At 37.2% G+C, this 20449-nt stretch overlaps 2 protein-coding genes and 2 non-coding genes across 4 annotated transcripts; 2 read left to right on the top strand and 2 right to left on the bottom strand.

The window, feature by feature from the left end:
- Positions 1-557: 557 nt before the first annotated feature.
- LOC6559873 lies at positions 558-2420 on the top strand. Its single transcript, XM_001985790.2, has 4 exons — positions 558-702; positions 907-997; positions 1055-1774; positions 1840-2420. The coding sequence occupies exons 1-4, from the start codon at positions 592-594 to the stop codon at positions 2316-2318; spliced, it is 1401 nt and encodes a 466-aa protein (XP_001985826.1). The 5' UTR covers positions 558-591; the 3' UTR covers positions 2319-2420.
- Positions 2421-3422: 1002 nt separating this feature from the next.
- Positions 3423-16333, bottom strand: LOC6559872 (probable serine/threonine-protein kinase DDB_G0282963). The gene is made up of 2 exons (XM_001985789.2): positions 15659-16333; positions 3423-4904 (listed from the first exon to the last, which is right to left on the bottom strand). Exon 2 carries the CDS (start codon positions 4900-4902, stop codon positions 3820-3822), a length of 1083 nt encoding a protein of 360 aa, XP_001985825.1. The 5' UTR covers positions 4903-4904; positions 15659-16333; the 3' UTR covers positions 3423-3819.
- A 3018-nt stretch (positions 16334-19351) lies between these two features.
- Positions 19352-19423, bottom strand: Trnaa-ugc. Its single transcript has one exon. It is a non-coding gene; the product is annotated as a tRNA-Ala (tRNA).
- A 305-nt stretch (positions 19424-19728) lies between these two features.
- On the top strand, positions 19729-19800 carry Trnaa-ugc. Its single transcript has one exon. It is a non-coding gene; the product is annotated as a tRNA-Ala (tRNA).
- The last annotated feature ends 649 nt before the right edge of the window (positions 19801-20449 follow it).

Below are 20449 nucleotides of genomic sequence, written 5' to 3'. Positions count from 1 at the left end.
AAAAAAATAATAAAAAAAAATATATTTATAGGTAAGCTGTAAAACGCGCGCTGTGCTGCATGAAAATCGCTTAATTAACTTTGCTGTGCACGTTGTTTTTATTTCTTTCTGGGTCTTGAGCATATTCACGGTCACAGTTTTGGTTTGAAGGTTTTTTTTATATTGTTTTTGGTCTACTCGAACATATAATTTATAATATAAATTGCTTTGCAATTATACAGGATTGTGTAATCAAAACTCTTAAGCACTTAAATAATTATTTATAACAAAACACTAACCGATCTATTTAAAACGGCAGTTAAATTTAGTTAGACGAAAAGCCGCCGATTTTTACAGCAGGTTTCGATCGTAGCGCGTCGAACGTTGAATATGTAATGGAAAAACCAAAAGGCGCGCCGATTTAACTGGCTGTTGTCAGTGTTGGTAAAAATTGTGTCATAATAAAAGTCGCTTGGCAGCACTTATCGATTGTCGCACATTGTCGCGTGCCTATCGATATTGTCTGGGGCGAAGGGTTGCAGAGAGACGCTGCGAAAAACTAGTGCAATATTATTTAATAAAAAGTGGAAAGTTTGCGATTTGCACGGTAAAATGTCGCTAACTATAGTTAAATATCGCAAGACACCGGAAGGAATTGTGCCCATAACGCCCAGTGTGGTATTCCGGTCTAAAGGGCCACTGCAGCCACAACAAATGTTAAAGGTATACAAACATTTGCAGACAGAATACATACATAAAATGCATAAACAGCTGTTTTATGGCGATGTGGCAACCATTTGTGTATAAAAACGCAAATCAGCTGCTCGAAAATAATCTCGTAGTCCATACAACATGTGTTTCACTTCGAAATCATTGACGAATTATGTTTAAATTATATTTTTTAAATTAATTGAATATGCATAACAGAAGCTAACAGGCACAAGCATTGCGCTCGGCAAGATACCAGCCGGTTCTCCCATCAAGCCGAGTATGAAACGAGTCGCTTATACATCAACTGGTGAGTATTAAAAAATATATGTGTATCTTAGCTGCTCTCAAATATAAATCTTCACAGGTGCTCCACTGGTCAAGACACCGAAATATGTACTGCAGTCAGGTAGCTATGCGGGGACATCTACTTGGTCAACACCTCTGCTCAACATTAAAAAGGAATCGCTAGGCGATGCGATCAGTTCCCTGCCACCCAATACGATAATCAAGGCAACGACAAGACAACCGATAGTTACGAGCGCCACCACCTCATCCTTCCCAACCTATGCTGCACCTGCACCAGCGCCCGCTGTGGCTTCAGCTGTGCGACAAGCGGTGTTCCTCAAGCGCGATATGCAGCAACGAACGATGCGCAGCATGACATTGAGTGCGATTGATATGGCCTCCATGCTGCATCTGGGCATCTCCAGTTCACATTTGCCACTGTTCAAGCGTCACATTTGCAAGTTTGCCAATTTGCCGCATCTGGACTGTTGCATAACGCTGCGTAAGCTGCGTCTCAACGAACCCTTCACGTTGCTCGCCGAGCTCTTCGAGCTGTGCGAATCGGATGTTGAGCAAACATTTAAACGCACCCTGAGTAGGCTGACACGCTGTCTGCGTCCGCTCATTCGCTGGCCCGATGGCAAGCATTACTCGGAGCGCCTCAAACATTTGCCACTGGCCTACAGAGCCAACCTGTTGCATGTCCGCTCGTTGATTGAGTGCGTCGAGACGGATGTGAGTGAAACGCTTAATTTCGGTTGCGCCAGCTACAAGTTTATACTGTGCCTCAATACGAATGGTGACTAATGCAATTGCTTTCGAGCATCAGTTGTTATCAATATTAATACTCAAATTCCCTTTCAGGAATTATCAGCTTTGTGTCGGATGCCTTTCGTGGTGATTGCGACGACCTGCAGCTGTTTGAGGCGAGCCAATTTAAGGACGTCATACCCAAATATCTAACACTGTGCGCGGAACCAGGCAAGTCAGTCAAACGCTTGCCCAAGACTAATGCGATTGACGATGAGGATCTGGATTATGATGCTCAGCCTAAACAGTCGCTGAGCAAATACGAAGAGCAGCGTTTGAGTGGCCAGTTGGCCAACCAGCAAACGCTGTCGATAACGGATGGAGTACTTTCGTCCACGCGTGCCCCACAGTTGCAACTGCCAACGCTGCGCGTAAATGAGCCCGCCTGTCGCACACAGATGCGGCAGGCAGTCGATATGCTGCGTGAATTTAAGATGCTGGATCATTGTGCGTTGCAGCAAACGTCGCTTCTGGGGCACCTCAACGAAATGTTGATTGTCGCGGCGGCCCTCTGCAATCTACAGCAGCAATAATTTTGCCTAACTTAAATGATTTTAACACCTGTTTTAAGGTTGTTAAACCTGCTATTATGTACACAATTTGTTAAAATAACAATTAAAATGTATTTTTGTAAATTAAGGTGCAACTTTCACCTGTAGTTCGCAATTAATTTTTTTGTATGGAGACTAATCGCTGCTGTTGCAATAACGAGTTCTGTTTAGTATGCAATGCAACAGGTTGTTGCTGCTGCTGCCGCTGCTGCTGTTGTTGCCACTGCAATTTGACATAGATGACCTTTAGCAACTGAGCATTGATAATATTTATACACATACTATTTGTATGCTGTGCAATGCCTTGCTTTCTATAACGTTTCATGTATTTATTTATGTTTGCTTTTGTTTTGTATTTTCATGGCTTGTACAACATTTTTAAAAGTCTATTTGCGCAACTGTTTGTCGCTTCTTGTTGTTGCCGCCTCTGAAGTATATTTTAATTTGAAATTGCGATCATTGCTATCAGTACCCTATCCAAGCAGTTGCTCTTCAATTTGTCAATATATTTTAGCCCGACAACTTTGAAGCTAAAATGAGCCAAATCATTGATACTTAATAATTATTCCTTCAGTGCTTTTAACATTATTTTAACTAGTTTTCTAGACTTACCAGGCTCAACATTTTCTTTGGCTATACAAATATCCATTTATATTCAAAAATTGACTTAAAATTCAATGGACTTGAAGTGTATTTGAAATTCAATGTATAAGCAATAAATCTTTGGGGTTTTTTTTGTTTATATACATTTGTCAATTACTACTTAATATCGTTTCCATTAGGGGAAACACGTGTGTCAAACAAAAAACCTTTATTTGTTTTGTTTCGTTTTGCTTTATTCACGGTAAAAAGTACATACGTAAACTAAATACATATATATATATATAGTATATAAACTATATGTATATTGGGGTATGCTAAAAATGTAACGAAAGTTTTTCAATGAACTAGCCGCAAATGCAAAGCAAAAAAAGTACTAATTATAAGGTATAATTAAAAAAAATAAAACAAAAATACGCAAAATAAGTTCAACACATTTTTAAAATGGATTTTATTCAGGGGCGGTTTTTTCGATTTTTGTTGTTGTTGTGTTTTAACTACTTTAAAGAGTTTTTATTTGTTTTCGATAGATTTCTGTGGGCTACGGTTCGCTGAGGGTTACTGTTTTGTCTAGTTGCAGGGACGAAAAAGTATCTTAAAAACTTGCTTAATTCATAAGTGACTTTTGCATACTAAATACATAGGTAGTTTATAAAGTATATACGAAGTGTATATGCCTGCCGTAGCTAAAGAAAAAATACGAAAACTCATTCATATTATTATTATCATTATAATATTTTAGTTTTGCTCATTTTCATTTCTATTTTTTTTTCACTTCTTTTTTTTGTGCGCTTTGTGTGTAAAATAATAACAAGTACTGCGTTTAGAATGGTGTGCAATGATTTTTTTTGTTAAGGGTTAAGGGTATTTTGAAGTGCGGCTCTCAGAGCTTTTGTATAATTTCGAATTTCTTCTTTAGATCGACGCTCTCGTTCTTCGGATCGTATTTCTTTTTGGAGGCCAGCTTGGCGCGCATTTCAGCGACGGTTAGCGGTAAATTCAAGCTGCCGGCTCGATTCATGCCACCATTGGTGGCGCCAACTGCAGGCATTGTGGTGGGCGTGGTCATGCCATTGCCATTGACACTGCCGTTGGTGGTTGTTGTGGTTGTTTTCGTTGTTGTTGTTGTGGTGGTGGTGCTGCTGCTGCTGCTGCTGTAGACACTGCCATTGTTATTCATATTGGCCACGGTGGCTGACGGCGGCGGTGGAGTGTTCATCATTTTGTTTGTGTTGCTATCGCTATTGTTGTTGTTGTTATTGTTGTTGTTGCTGCTGCTGTTGTTGTTGTTGTTGATGATTGGCGATTTGTTACCATTGTGTGCAACGATTGGCGCTGCAATGGGCGCTGCTGCTGCCACAACCGGTGGCATGCCCCTGTCGACAACATCCATATCGCTGGCATTCATTGTGCTGCCACTTTGAATGCTGCTCGCATTCGAAGTCCGCTTTGTGCTGGTCACACTGATGCTACTGATATTCGCACTGGCACCGGGCAACTCCTGCTTGGTGCCCTCATAGCTCGCTGGACAACTGCTGCCGCTCCCGTTGCTCACAGGCGATGGCAGAGGCGATGCTGCTACTGCTACGGCTGATGCTGCTGCTGCTGCTGCTGTTGCCACTGTTGGTTTAGCTGGCATCTCAATTGCCTTGCCATCGACATCGATGAGCAGGAGTCGCACCTCGTTGGCAATGGCCTTGATCCTGGCCACGACCTGTTTGTGTGTCTCGCTGCCAATGGATACCCCGTTGACCTCCAGTATGCGATCGCCCTCCTTGAGTCCGGCGCCCTCAGCTGGCGAATCAGCATCAACTTTGCCAATGAATTGGCCCGGCTTCACCTTTTCCGAGTGCAAATTGAAGCCATAACCATCGAAATCGGGTCGCTTGACTATGTGACACGTTTTGGTCACGCCCGGCGGCAGTGTGGGCGGTGTCGGAGTTTTGGGCGAGGTCGGCGTAGACATGGCTATAAGTAAAAGACAAAAAAGAAAGCTTTCCTTAGTGAAAGATGCCACAACTATAAATGTAGTTGCACATTCATAAAACTAGAACTAATACGATATTTATGAATATTTGAACAAAGAAATTCAAATTATTTTTATATATATTTTATCCCAATTGTGGAAAGATGCCAAATGATTTAGCAGAAATATGTCCCTCTACTTTGGCCAGCTTGCTTCACTGTGCCAAAGATATGAGTTCATTAAAATTGCTCGTTTAATTTTCTTTCGCTGCTCATTTGCTGATAATTTTCAAGATTTTTGTAATGAGCCTACTATTTTTGTTGTTGTAGTTGCTTTTTATTTGTCGCTGCGCATTTAAGTGAACAAGGTTCACCCTAGTTGTGCTCTAATTGAAATGCCCGACGATCTCTGCCGGTTGCCCAAGAATGTGAATGATAATAAAACAATAAAATTGCCTATTGTTGTGGGTCAATAAACCAGCGAGTGACTAAAGTGTTTCAAAGTACACCTGAATGAGAAAGAGTATTTCATATTGATATCACGTCGATAGATACGTGCATTTTTCATTCAACTCTGAATTCTTTGACTCTTATCAATGGAGACTTATCGTCAGGCCCTATAATTAATTGTGCTCCATAACTTGACCCATATTCCGGTCATTTTTGTAAAGCTTGGGTGCGATTTACCTACGTGTTTTTAAGTCATTTTTTTCAATCGGTCAACAGCAAGTAAAAGTGGAAAAACAAACGTTTGCCCCCCATTTAACTGCTAAGTATTTTTTATTTTTGTTTACTAAATAAGTTGCATGTCCGTGCTTAAAGGCAAAGTAACGTTTGGTCATTTTGCAGGCAGTACAAATAGAAATTCCATAAGCATTGGCTCATGGGTCAGTCAATAGCATTTTTGACGTTCTTATCGTGGGCGTAACGAATTGTCGGGCAACGTGATTTTTATTTATGCCATTCTAAGGCGTCTTCCGACGTAAGTCGGTTTAATGCCATGAATTGCGACAATTGCCAGGTTGTTGAACAACCGTTTGATGGATTTACAAAGCTCATTCGAGTCTATTCGCCGTAAAAATAAAGACTGACAACAATTCTTCAGAACTTGTCAAAATATTAAAAAATATTTATTATTTAATTTTGTTTATTTTCTATATACTCAAATATTGTCGTCACTTGCTGACACTTCAAACTCCACAGCTGACAGAACGCACCCTGTGAGTCTCTCCCAAATATATTGGATATATAATAAATATAACAAAGCACTTGATCTGCAGCCAGGCAAAAGATATTTTCATTATAATAACTTGATGTCGTTTGCAGAGTCTCTGTCAGTCTCAACTTAGAGCTTCAAGTTTTAACCAAAGCAATAAGGTTGGTTTCTGGCTTAAACCATCTTTCGAAATATTTTCAAACTCTTTTCAAGTTTATAACGAGTTGTTGAAGATGTTAAAAGTGGCTTTCAACTGAGCACAGTTTGTTTGCCTTTAAATTACATATCATCCAAAGAGTATTCTCTTTACCTTTTTATATTTTATATATTAAACAATTGAAATCGGTGTGGCATACAAGTAAACCGCAAATTCATTCGTTATGTCTCACTTCAAAGCCTTTTACAAATTTCAACGACCCTGAACTAAGTTTTTGCCTGGTATAAATGTCATGCATTGAAAAAAAAAGAAAACAAAAACAAAAAACTCTCATTGCAAATTACACAAAGGCATATTTGTAGCGAGCTTCCTTTACATTTATTTGTTGTTTGCTTGCTCAACTTGAAGTTATACAAAACACAAATATTTATTATATATTTTTATGAATCATCGTTTGGAAATCAAAAGTCTGTGCAATTTATATAAGCAGACAGGCAAGTTTTGGACAGACTCGGGTAAAACTCGTAATTGTGAAGCCCGAGCGAAATAAAACATTAACTTTTTTATGATCGGTTCTGATTAATGGAACTCCCTTTGCACCACCCCCATGCCCAGGCTGTCTGCTACCTGAGTTTGTTGTTCAAGTTTCAAGATGTGCTCAATAGACGACCTTGACTGACAGTCAGAAAACAAGAAAAACAACAAAAACAACAACAACAATCAACAATTGAAAGCTTTTTCTATAGTAAGCGATTTTTAATGAAACAAAGTAAACAATGAAGCGCAAAAGCGAACAAGTATCTGAAAAAGGGGCATGAAATAAAAATAATTATTATAATAATAATAGCAATTGTGCATAGAGTATAGCTCTTATGTACATATATAGATTTCGCGTACTTTGTTGTATTAGGAAGCGGAACTGACATTTAGCAAAAAAGTAATACAATAATAATAATAAAAAGAATACATACAAAATGCGTAAAAACAGGAAAAAAAAAATGTTGCTGTCAATAATAGGCGGAAATCATAGAAAAATGTTTGATGAATGAATGAACTATGAATGAATTATGATATATAAATGTAAATAAATTTATTTATATTATAATAAAAAGATTTTCTTAACTAAAAAGTTCTTCATACAAAAAGTTGTATTTTAATCTTAATAAAAAGGCAAAAACCATAAAAAAAATCACAACTAATTGAAAATTCATCTCCAAATAAATATGCAAATTACGTTAAAATGTTGTCGTGAAATAATATTTAGTGTATAATAAACCAAATAGCTTCTGTTATAAATTACAAACAAAATGGGCATCGTAAATTCATTGTTATATTGGACAAAGGGTTGTCAAACCTATTTATTATGATTGTTGTTCATATTATAATGTATTGTATATTATATTATATATTATTATTATTATTATTGTAAATTGTTTTTTGACCGTTTTTGAAGTTTCAATTGTTTAAGTTAGGAACCCCTTTGCTTACCCCCTTTTTAGTTTGGAGCACCAAACTTTAAAACTTTAATGAAATTTGCAATGAAGCATGAAGTACACACGCACAACTTTTATCAGTCATAATGGAGAGAAGTGTGTGCTTCCTCCCCCCTTGCCGCACCTGCCGCCTCTGCCCCTCGAGACGGTGAAGACCCGCATCAGCGGTTACACGACAGCCGACAGTCGCCATTGTATTTGTCATGTTTTATTGTCGCTGTTGTTGTTTACTTAAGCGGTTTCTCATCATTAAAACAAATTAGCCGTTAGTCGCTGGTAGCACACACCTGTCCGCCACAATGTCCGATTCTGATTGTGATTCCGATTCCAATTCCGATTTCGATTCCGATTCTATATATCCGTCTACGTTTCTCAGCATGACAAACGCGCTTACAAAAAATGCCCAGTTGCCCGTTAACAACAACTATTGTTGCAAAATATCAGCGAGAAAAAACCAAAACGTGCCGTGCACTTAAATGGCAATATTGTGTTACGTGAATTGTTCCGATACACGTATAAACTCACATAGATATGCATATATCTATGTATTTGCATTTCCAATGTATCTCATAATATTAATTATATTTTTAAGGAACATATACTCACTGCGCATTTTTTAATTAATTTTCGAGTATGCCCAAAATATCAAATATTAGCAGCATGCAAATTGAAACTGATAAGCGACACAGAAAGCCAAGTAAAGGAAATGCCACAAATACAACTCGCTTGAAATATTTGAGATAAGCAAACTTTGCACAATTCTTTGCTGGCAAAATACAAATTCTCAAATGCCAGCAGTAAGTAACTAAGTAACTACTGCAGCACAGATTGTACTTGAGTTGAGACTGCCACCGATTTCAGTTGGCATACTTGCATGCGGAGGCGCTGTTTGAGTTGAGATTAGTTGAGCTCACATTATGAAATGAGTTAATGTGAGATTTTTGACAGCAATGTGCTAACAACGCACACACAACATGAAAATGAACGAACAAATTGAGTCATTCACCAGAGATACATAGGTAAATAAGATCAATATAATTTCGTGGTTTAGTCATGAATGGATGTGTTTTTGTAAGTACTCGTAAGCTGATAAGTTTAGATAAAGTCATTTTACGGATTTGGCTACATTTGTTATTGCTAATTAGTAAGACGAATTAGTCACATGGCAAATAATTGACTTACGACAAAAACTTATATCCACAATAGCTACTTATCTGCTGTTAAATAGATTAGAAACAACAACAAAAAATAGTATGAATAATGCCCGATAATAGTTTTTGAAAGCAAAACTTATTTCGACCTTTCGAAATGTATTGCAATTAACTGAGCTCAAAACAGCAACTTCATTTATGAATAATATATAAGCCCTTCACATTCATTTCAAATGATGCATTAAGTGGCATTTAAAGTCAGGCATGGCAACAATTATTTACAATACAAATGGTAACAATAAAGATCAAATCAAACAAATAACAATAACAAGAAAGTATGTCGATAATCAGAGATTATAAAGCAAAACAAACAACTAAAATTCTACGTAATAAGTTAAATAAACGTTGACGACATCGATTTCAAGTGCTTTTCTGAGATTTAATTTTAACCAGTAATGCTCATAGGTGAAATCCAAATGGCCAGAACTTTCACTTGTCGTAGCCTAAAACCACTTAAGGTAAGATCACATCTGGGTAACTAAAGAAAACCTCATTAATTTGAATGTCAAAGTGATAAACCAAAAGTAAAGATGGGCTTGCAAACGTAGTTAAAACTACTATGACTGAAAATGACACGAAATAGTAGAAAAGACTACACGCGACCACCTTGAATTCCAATTGATAAGGTTTCGTCCAAAATTTTGTAATAATATACGTCTCCTGTCTATTTGTCTTGCTTATCAGAAAACACTTTAATACACATTTTAATTTTGGTGGCATGAGTCTTAAAAACCAAACTTAAATATTATTATTGATTTTAGACAAGAATTTATTGTTTTGACTTTTCAATGTCTTGGCTGAAAGGGTTGTTATCATCACGATTTCCATTGAGGAAACACAATCGTGTTTTTATTATGCAATTTATACTCTTTATAAACAATGACATCAAGAACAAATTAGAGTTTTTTTTTTTTAGAGAACTGACACTTTCGGTTAGCAGCTGGCTGGGTTATTTTATGGTTGTTGTTTTTTGTTGTTGTTGCTTGGGACTACTTTTCATTTAAATTTATTTATTTATTTTTTTGGAAAGTGCAATTACTGGCACTCGCAGCCCGACAGTTGCTCATGAATCACTTACAAAAGATCTTCACACATTCAGCCCGGGGCAACACAACATATAAAAAAAGTCATTAGCAGCTCTCAGCTCGAGATGCGCCCTATGAAGAGACCCAATCGAGAGGGTCTTCTGCATCCCACAGAGATTGTCTCCGTCTACTTATTTTCTGGCTGAGTGACTGACAGTTGTTTGGTTGTTTGTTGTTGTTGTTGGTTGTTGTTGGTTGTCAGTTGGCTGTTGTTGTTGTTGGTTGTCAGTTGGCTGTTGTCGCCGCGAGCATTGAGAATTGTTAGCAATGTTTTCTTATAGCTATGGGAAACTATGCAAAACGGGTTATGATTATTGTTAATGCTCTGTGATAAACCCATGGCAATGGGGTAGTTTGGATTGTAATAGACAGATTTCACCATCAACAGACAAATACAGAAAGTGAAGTAGTTGCACGTATATTTTGCCATTTTCATTTCATTTCAATTTTTTGCGATTATTTATCGAATACCGGATCGTTGTTTGAGAAAAGTATGGCAACATTAATGTCATAAACAGATGATATTTTAAGAAAGTTAAGCGTTTAATTTCAAATACAGCCAAGATTTTAATAATGTAAGTTATATTGTATACTTTATTATAATTTAATGCTAAAAGAAAGTAAGTTATGAAATACTGTTTTATTTTTTTTAAATTTGTTTATTATTTAATGGGTTGCGACCAGAAAAGTGTCTTAAATTCTACTTAATTAATTTGTTGTTCAATATATATATATAAAATAAATATAAGTATAATATTTTTTATTAAAATCAAGCGGGAATTTTGCCACTCACATCACGAAATGTAAAGAATGTGAATGTACAAAATGTTGAACATAGTGGAAAGTGGCTACAACATCGATGAACAAAAGAGTTGGCTTGCAGCCAATGGTTTCCATTGAATACACTCTTCAATAGCTGCACTGATTTCACTGGCTCTTCTGTTGATCATTTCCTTTGATGTCACTTTGCAGAATGACAAAAGGGCATCTCATAGTCGAGCTAACTCAGTTTAAATATGGAATCCAACTTCGATGAACAAATGTGTTGTCTAGCAGCTAATAATATAAATAACTTGCTCTCTTCTAGATGATTTGCTTTGTGTAGACTAATGCTTTCATAGAGAGTGACAATAACCAACTCCCCTAGGGTATCTCATAGCCGAGCTGACTCGAGTTGAAGCCCTCTCTGCTTGCACATTTGATATTCAATGACAAACGCAAACAATGTCGATTGTGACCCGTAAGCCGCCCCACCAGCATCTGCGACAAGCACCTGCAGCGCATAATTTGCAAGCCACCCGAGATAAACTCAAGATCCAAACAACAACAACAAAAAAATAGATATATATATATATATATATATATATATATATGAATATAAGAAAAAACAAAATCGACGATCAAAATAAACAGTGGATAACGTCATTAGCATTTAGCGTGTTAATTTTACTGCGGCAATGACAAACAAACAAGCGTAAATATTGTTTTTATGAAACTTATTAATTAATGTTAAACAAAAATGTGCAAATAAATGCAAGTTTATAAACAATTTTTGTCCGATGCTGCGTAATTAGTGATCAAGAAAAAATGGTTTTTCAAAAGTCATAGAACTCAAGTGTGTAAATTGTGTGTGGGATATTTATCGGATGAGATCATTGCAAGCGAGAGCGACTTAGAATTAATCGCGACATATTTTAAACTATGTAAATATTCAATAATTTTATTCACCACTTTTATAGGCTGTAAAGGCGATAAATATACTTTTACATATTCACAGAACTTTATAAATTAAATGGAAATACTACTATTGAGTAAATTCTTAGAGTAGTTAGTTTTGGGTTAAGTTTTAATCTTAAGATGGATGAGTATATATTTACCTAGTTTGAACTATAGTCTTTAATTATAGCCTAAAATCTTAAATAAATATTTAAAGACTCGTTAGGCGCTGAGTCATATAATTTCCTGTGAAACTAGCTTATCAATCTTGGTATCTTTTAATAACATGTATCTGCCCAAAGAACATTAGCGAAAAGTAAACATTATTTTTGACTTTTTTTTTGGACAAATTCCAACATAATTTATTAATTTATCATTTGTTAAGACGCTAAATTTATAAATCAAGGCGTGTTTGCTGGTTAATCAAATGCCGAAAAAGGAGCTCAAATAAAAAGTAAAAAAAATAAACGAAAAAGTTGCTATTAATTTACAAAATTGAATCCGACGACAGCAGAAATTAAAAAACTAAAACGAAACAAGGAGAAACTAAGAAAAGCAAAGACCACAAATAAATAAAAACAAAAAACAATAACAATTTATGTAAGTCGTGTTAAAAAATAAAAAATAAAATGGTACTATGCGCAGCCAGCGCCTGTATCTGTCAGATACAAATAAAGAATGCCTGAGCAAAGTGTGCAGATACTTTTAACACATACTACAACAACTGCTGGAAGCAACAGCAACAACAAAATAAGTAATAATAAAAAGTATAAAGATCTCGTCAGCCTTAGAGAAGCTGCTTGTGCCTGCTTGCTAGCATGGGAGTCTGAGATACTCGTCGCTGTATCTGTATCTGCAGCTTGCTTGGATGCCACAAAACTGGCTGCCCGACAGAATGCCAGCCTCCCTGCCTGCCTCACTGCCTGCTTGACTGACTCGTCTGCTTTGGCCTGTTCTGAGTGGTTGGCTAACCAAATTCATTTTGAAGTTGCTTCAAAAAATTTTTCGCAGAGGGATTCTTTTTATTTTACTGCTTCTTTTTTTCTTCTTTTTTTTTTTTGGTTGAGCTTGAGAAAAATAAAAATTGATTCTAGAACCAGTTTTTGGCTTTCAACTGTTGAGTTGAGTGTTTTGTTGTTGTTGTTGTTGTGCCTTTTGTGCTTGTTTGTCTCTTTGGACTCTGGCTCTTTTTTAGGCGTTTCTCATCTCCTCTTTGGTTTAGGGATCGCGCATGGCTTTCGGATCTTTTTCTACTTTTTTTTGTCTACATAAAAAGCATATTATATATATATAATTTTTTTTTGTTTTGTATAGTTTGGCGCTTTCATTTTCGTTTGTTTTGGGGCGTTGCAGTCGACGAAATGGTCCATCCATTTAATTAAGCTGATATTTTTCGTATAATTTATGCATATTTTATAAAGAGTAAAAAGGGGGTAAAAAAACGAAATTCGAAAGTTCCCCGCATCAAAACGTGTTTATCAAAAGCGATACATTCAAATTTCTAAGCATCATCTATCAACAATAGATTCACGTTTATTTATATAATTTCCACAGACGCTAAATTTACCCATCAATAACCTTGAGAACAACAAAAATTAATCACTATTAACTGTAAAGCGTAAGTGAGGTAGAAAAAAAAACTTCCACAACTTCCACAAATTGTTTGCTAACAATGCAAAAAAAAAAATGTAAAAAAAATTGCCAAAGTTTTGTGGAAATTGAATGTGTCGGTAATATTTATAGACCAGCCAACCAATTTTATGTGGGAGCTATGCCGAAAGCGTCATATTGTTTAGCCCACTAATGCAATTGTTTCGACTATTTAGATATATATTCATTTTCACATGCCACTCAAAATAAATGACATGCAATGCTAACATTTTTGTGGTATGTACATATATATTTATGAGAATTTCATGGGGTTTGCCAACTACAGTCAGAAATAATTGAAATTATAATACTTAAACGTAACCAAGCGCATTTAATTTAATTATTGTTGTTGTATTCAACTGGGAACGATAGATACTTAAAGTAAGTGATGCATCAGAAAATGAAGATTCTTACAATCGTTATGGGATTGCGTAGAAAACACAAAAAAATTAATTCGTAAACACAGAGATTCAATTAAAAAGCGGAGATTCGATCAGTTAGTTGAGGTCTTCAAATTTGTTGTGGGTCTACCAGGAAATTATCAGCGTAGATCACAGTAACGTCAATAACTGATTAAAGCCATGACGATTAGTTATAAATATGGGTGGAATGTGATTAGTAATGACTTAAGTGGAATTCGAAAAATGCTATGACGAAGATAAATTATTCCCAACGGCGCAAAAAAAAAAATGTATATGTATATAAAAATATAGAAACTATCTTTTCGTGGAAATAACAGGTTCAATTTTAAATTGAGAAACAGCATAAAATTTATATGCTCTGAAATCAATTGAAAAAAATCACTTCGCAGTTCGCTCATCATATTTTTTCAACCAAATATCGCAAATGATGTTATACGGTTAGTTGACTTCAGTTTTGGTAGTTGATCTTATTTAATTAACACATTTGCCTAAAACGCTGATGTATGTGCCAAAAAGAGGTGGTCCATAACGGTTACGCTGCTAAATGCTAAACTTGATCGCTTGATCGCCAAGTTCGTAAATTAAGTTAACATCGATTTGCGAGCGAGCACAGAACGCAATCAACAACTAATCAAAATTAAAAAATAGCCGAAAAAAAAAAACAGGAGAGCTTTTTTTTCAAAGTGAAAAAATAAAAACCAGAAATACACGCGACAAAAATGCACAAAACACAACAAGAAATCAGGTGAAGTAAACCGGTGAATTAATAAAACGAGCGTTGACGAAAAACCTGCTCCAAGCATATCTGAAATTCCAGCCAAGCTTTGAGCATGGAGACTGCTAAGCTGAGCTGCTAAGGAGACGGGTTGTGGCAGGAGGGGTCGGGGGAGTTATGGTGGCACGCCTGCGCCATGAACAAAAAAAAAAAACCCAAGCAAGTTAAAAGCGAATTGTGAATAGAGCGTAAGACATAAAAAAAGGTAAAAACAAAAAAATATATATACTCATATTAAAAATGCTGTATAAAATCGCATGCATGTCGCATTTGAAAAAAAAAAACGCGCTGCAAATGGCCTTATGCAATAGGTTTGAGCGAGGGGCAAGGAGGGGCTGGGGCAGCGGGCAGACTTAGATATATATGTAAGCGTATTTACCAGCCATCAAGTCTATAAGCGGCATAAAGTTAAATAAATCAAAACAATTACATATTATGCAAGCTTATTGCAGCCGTTTGCTGTTGGCCGTTAAAAGCAGTTAACAGTTAACAGGCCAACACACACATACACACATTTTAGCTATGGCTAACTATTTTTGTTTTTTTTTTTTGGTTTTTTTAATGTTTATTACACATTTTGTTTATTTAGCGTGCCGCTTTTAAGGTTGATTGCTCACAAAACTGTGAGCCGCATTGCGTGTGCCAATATTTTATGGCCAACAACAACAAGCAAAAGCGCATCGTTAAATTGTCATTTTTTTAAGGTATTGAAAACTGCATTTTATTTTAATTTGGTGCATTTAATATGTGTATAATTAAGCATTTTGCTTGTGCACAAAAATCGCATTAAATGCCAATTAAAATTAATTATTCCGTTTACAAAAGTATGAATTTTATGTGGTATCTATTCAAAACGAAACAATTTTTCTTAAGGTTTAAGTTTTTTTTTTTAAATTTCGAGCAATTTTTACAATCTTTACAGTCCCAAAAGATTGTGCGCAGGACTTTCAAACTGTGCGACAGTTTGACATGCACAAAGTGTATGTTGCAGTTTTGCACACAACTTGTGACTTCTACGTCTCCTCAACTTACCGCTTAAATAAACAATCCGTTAATGTGTGTGTGTGTATAAAAGTTAGAATGCCCTTGTTATGGTTGCTCTGCTCTTGTTTGTTGTTGTTCACTATTTCCAATTGCTTTATTTAATTGTATTTAATTTTACACAAATTTTGGTGTTATTTAATTTGTGTGTTTCTTTTCGTTTTTCGCATGCACACACATACAGGCACACATGCAAATACGCTCACACACGTATGTATTGGGTATAAGCAAACTGTTGTTTGGAGTCGAAATCAATCAACAACAAAAGATAAGTGCGCGAGAGACACAAACGGAGACGGTGACGCTGACGACGACGGCGACGGTGTCGGTGACGGCGATGGCGAATTGCGAAGATAAAGTGTGAGGCGCATGCGCACGTAAAAATATATATTTTTTTTGTTGCTGCTGCTGCTGCGGCTGTTGTTGTTTTTGTTCCTGTTTTGTGCTTCCACTTCGTCTTGTTTGTATTTTGTTTTTTTTTTTTTTGTGTTTGCTGCTCGCGTAACGCAATCGAAATTCTCGCGCTACAGCGTTTTAACCGTTTTCGCGGGCAAATTGTTACTGATTGTTACCGGGCCAAACGACGCTACTTCAACAGGGCCAGTCACCAAAAGCCACAGGTGAGCAGCTCAAAGCTTGCTAGAGATGGTCGGCTGCTGCGTGACTGAATATCGTTTTGCATAGAAAGAGAGTTTAGACAGAGAGTATTCAAGAGCAGCCTGCGAATTGCTGTAAGTCTTAAGTAGTCTGTAACACAAAGCGATAGATTTGCTTCTTCTTCACTTACAACTATTTTATATTTTGTTTAAATATATATGAATACAAACTATGTGACATTTAACAAAAGAGTCAACAACAGAGACGCTCATCCCTAGCACAAAACTTGAAATGAGAGCGGACAATGAAGTGAGCGGAAGAGCGTCAGCGAAAACAGCTGTTTCTGCTTGGCACATTTACCAAAGCATACTTTTAGGTGCGACTATCAGCGGGTACATACAATTCTCTATATATATTTATATATATGTGTAGACGTATGTATATTGATATCACCCATTCCATTTTATTTGCACATGCTGCGGCTCAGTTAATTTGATAATTCATGCATTCGCTTTCACTTTCACGAGCGTTAATGCCCATTGTGTGTGCATAACTGAGAGTCGCTTATCAGCAGTAGCCACAGTTGTTTCCATTTGACTGCATCATCTGTATAGGCACATCAATTTACTTCAAGGATATATAAGGATATGCAAGTAGGTGTAGCTGGGCAGGCGTCGCAAAACACTCTGATATGATGCTGCTGCTGCTGCTGCTGCTGCATATGTGGACAATATTTTTTTCTGACCAATTCAATGCGATTCCACAAAACAATTGGCATATTTGTAGATGAAGATAATGCCGCTAGACTAGACAGGCGACAAATGATAATAGTACATTTTCACTGGATAACTTGTATTTATGAAAATGTTCATTGCAAAAACTGAATAAGAGTTATTTAATGTTGGTATGAACTGATGATTAATGCTACATTTAAAGATGAAAATACAATTTTCCATATTTTGAAGTTTACTTCGGATTTAATTTGACATACTTGTAGGAGCAAACTTTTATGAAATGTTCAATATATTTTACATTTAATTTAGAATAATCTGTTTAAAGGAAACTTTACTCATTGGCTAACATATAGACCGGCTTAAAGCGTAGAACTCCTTCGTGGTCAGTTAAATATACAACCAAGCGTCTTTTGTGTTGTGTGTGTGTTGACAGTTGTTGACAGGTGGCACTTTGTGTGGTTGCTGACGTGTGTGGCCATATGGCAATGATTGATCGGGGCCAGCATCACCCCTCCCCCTGCTGAGCAGCTTCATGAAATTTATTTAATTTCCGCAGGAGCTGGTGTCCTCTTCAGCAGCCCGCATACGAATTACATTTACCGTATGTAGCAGTGTTGCAGTGAGGCAAAAAAGCCAAAGGCTGCCATCCAAAAATGTACTCAAGGTGATAATGATCAAATACTCAAAAGTACTTTTGCAATGCTCTCAGCGAGAATTTGGCGTATTTTGTTTGGTCTCTTATCGTTTTAATTAGTTTCGTAAAAGTTAGCAAAGCGAAACAAAACAAGCCAGAAAAGGAGAGCGACTTGCTGGAAAGGGAGCAACGGTGGAGGCACTTGGGCAGCAATGTTTGCTTCTATAGCGTAATTAAATTTGCAGCCAAAAATTTGTTGTGCAGGACACACACATGTGGAGAGCAGTGTGTGTGTGTGTGTGTGTCTGTTTGCAAATGGACTTATGAAATTTGCGTATAATTAACAAAACCGGCAAAAGTTCGCAGCACAAATAGCAATGCCAATTGCAATTTTAGCTTTTACACTTTACATTTAATTAAAGTCAGCACGAAAATAAAACATTTTAGGTAAACTTACCTGGCAACTGTATTTATCTTGACTGCAGCGGAGAAATTCGCTTCTAGCACTTTTTATTTTCTGCAGCCCTTTTATTTGCATGCATATTTATAAGAAATTGCGCGAGATTAAATGCAAACTCCTCGCCCCTTGCCCATCTTCGTCGCTGTCTACGTCCAACGTAGAGATTAAGCAAAATACCTGAGCATTTTCTTTTCAAATTTATACGGCTGCAAGCGAAATGCAACTCTGTTGGGGGCAGTGAGCAGTGGAAGGCGGCCATCTTGAGATTTGGCCTCATAAAAAATGTGTGCAGCTGCTAAGAAAAAAATTCTTTAATCCCTTAAGAGCGAGTTTCAGCTAGAAAAGAAAAAAACCCCAAAAAAAATACGCCCACTCAACAAAATACAATCGAACAAGTTGAAAACGAAAAACTCAATCGAATTTGGACCAAAATTGAGGCCAAAAATAAAATGATCTCAATCCACTCGTTGGCCGAAGAGATCGACTTCCTTGGGTCGGGGCTGGGCCAAAGGGAACGAGAATGGATCCGAAAATGAACTTTAATTTCAAAAACCGTGCAAAAATCGTTCAATCATTTAAGTAAAATGCCAGGCGCTCAGCGCCAGCAGCCCGTCGAACTGACGCATTCAATTCAATGAGCAGCGCACAAAAACATAAGAGAGTCGACTACGTCAACCCTCATACAAGCAAAACAAACGTACACACACACTTATACATACGCAAGCAAGCAAACACATGTGTTTCGTGCTGCTTTATTGTTTGTGGTTCTTTGCCTCGCCTCGTCTCGCTCTGCCCTGTGCCGTGTGCCTTGGCGCGGCAGCTGTTCGCCTGCTATCTCGCTTCGTTGCATGGCGTGTGTATTCAACAGTTTTTTCTTGTATTTTAAAACGATCATGCGGGCGTATAGAAATAAAATGTAGAGACGCACACACTGTTGAATCGGTTGCTGGCTGTGAGCTGCTGCGCACCTGTTAGTCGCATGGATCACTTTATCGATTTTACGAATGAAGAAGCAAAAATGCGATCGATTGTGATCTCGAATCGGAATAGTGTACTCGAAAATAATGATCGTGCACAGTCGTCTCGCAGAGCAGCCACACAAAATGAGTGCACCAACAAAAAACATTCAGTGTGAAGCGAGCGGTGAGCAGAGAGCAGCGATTCGATCGCTACGCGGCCATAAACAGGCCACAGCGGCAACGATTTCGCAAGTTGCGATCACATTTTTGAAAAATACCGAAAAAAACAAAAAGTTGAATTGGAGATGCCGGGGATTGAACCCGGGGCCTCTCACATGCAAAGCGAGCGCTCTACCACTGAGCTACATCCCCATGTGAAAAATGCTCAGCTAAATGCCATCAAGTAAGCAGTGCCCTCTGGCTGACAAAGCAGTGCACTGCCTGCGCTGAGGAATTGCCACGTATTTTTATTTTTATTTGTTTGCTCTTGATACAGTGTATTAATTTGCAATAAAAAGTGAGTACACTGCAATGTTTATAAATTCATTACATTGATAAAAAGATAAGATAAGTATATTTATTTGTTTAATATTCACTCTTCTAATTTGCATCACTAAATTTTCACTGTGTAAATAGAATTTGGCTTAAGTAACGGTTTGAGCTGCCAGGTATTCAACGGGGATGTAGCTCAGTGGTAGAGCGCTCGCTTTGCATGTGAGAGGCCCCGGGTTCAATCCCCGGCATCTCCAAATCAGTTTTTTGCTTTTTTTTATTTTATTAACATTGTATTTTGTGACTTTTGATTTAGTTTAGGTAGGCTGACAGGAGTCAGGACTACTACAAGCCGCCTAAAGTTCAAGTTTACCACACAGGCAACGACATCTCTCTCACCCTATCGCTCCCTGTGAATGTGTGACCTCAGAGCTAACTTGATTTATGCGCAACGAGGCGGCAATAATGAATTATTTATGCCGATTTACGGCTGGCAGGCAGGTCTGCATGTCAATTGGCAAGAGCACTCACTAGTAGTCAGTCGACGGGCCAGGCTAAAATGGTTGGGTGTAACCGCACAGCATAGCACACAGCTGAGCTGAGAACTGACTTTGACTTCTGGCTGCCGTTTTATCCACAATGCAGTCAAGTGGTTAAAATGTTGTTGCTGTTGCTGTTGCTGTTATAGTTGCCTGCACACAGGATATGAACGATATATGTATTTGTATATATGTATAAGAATTGGGGGAAAGCGACGTGGCGACGAGTGCTTTTTGTTTTGACTTTTAGCATGGCAAGGAAATTGCCTGTTCTCACTTTCTCGCAACATTTGCCCGGTTGAAATTAAAATTTAATTTTGCATGAGCCAACCTAATATATACCCACACACACACACCCTCTGCATAG

Source organism: Drosophila grimshawi, unplaced genomic scaffold (assembly GCF_018153295.1).
Source record: "Drosophila grimshawi isolate 15287-2541.00 unplaced genomic scaffold, ASM1815329v1 contig_1367, whole genome shotgun sequence".
Lineage (NCBI taxonomy): Eukaryota > Metazoa > Arthropoda > Insecta > Diptera > Drosophilidae > Drosophila > Drosophila grimshawi.
The sequence above is the reverse complement of the archived record's forward strand: the minus strand, read 5'-3'. Positions and strand labels throughout refer to the sequence as shown.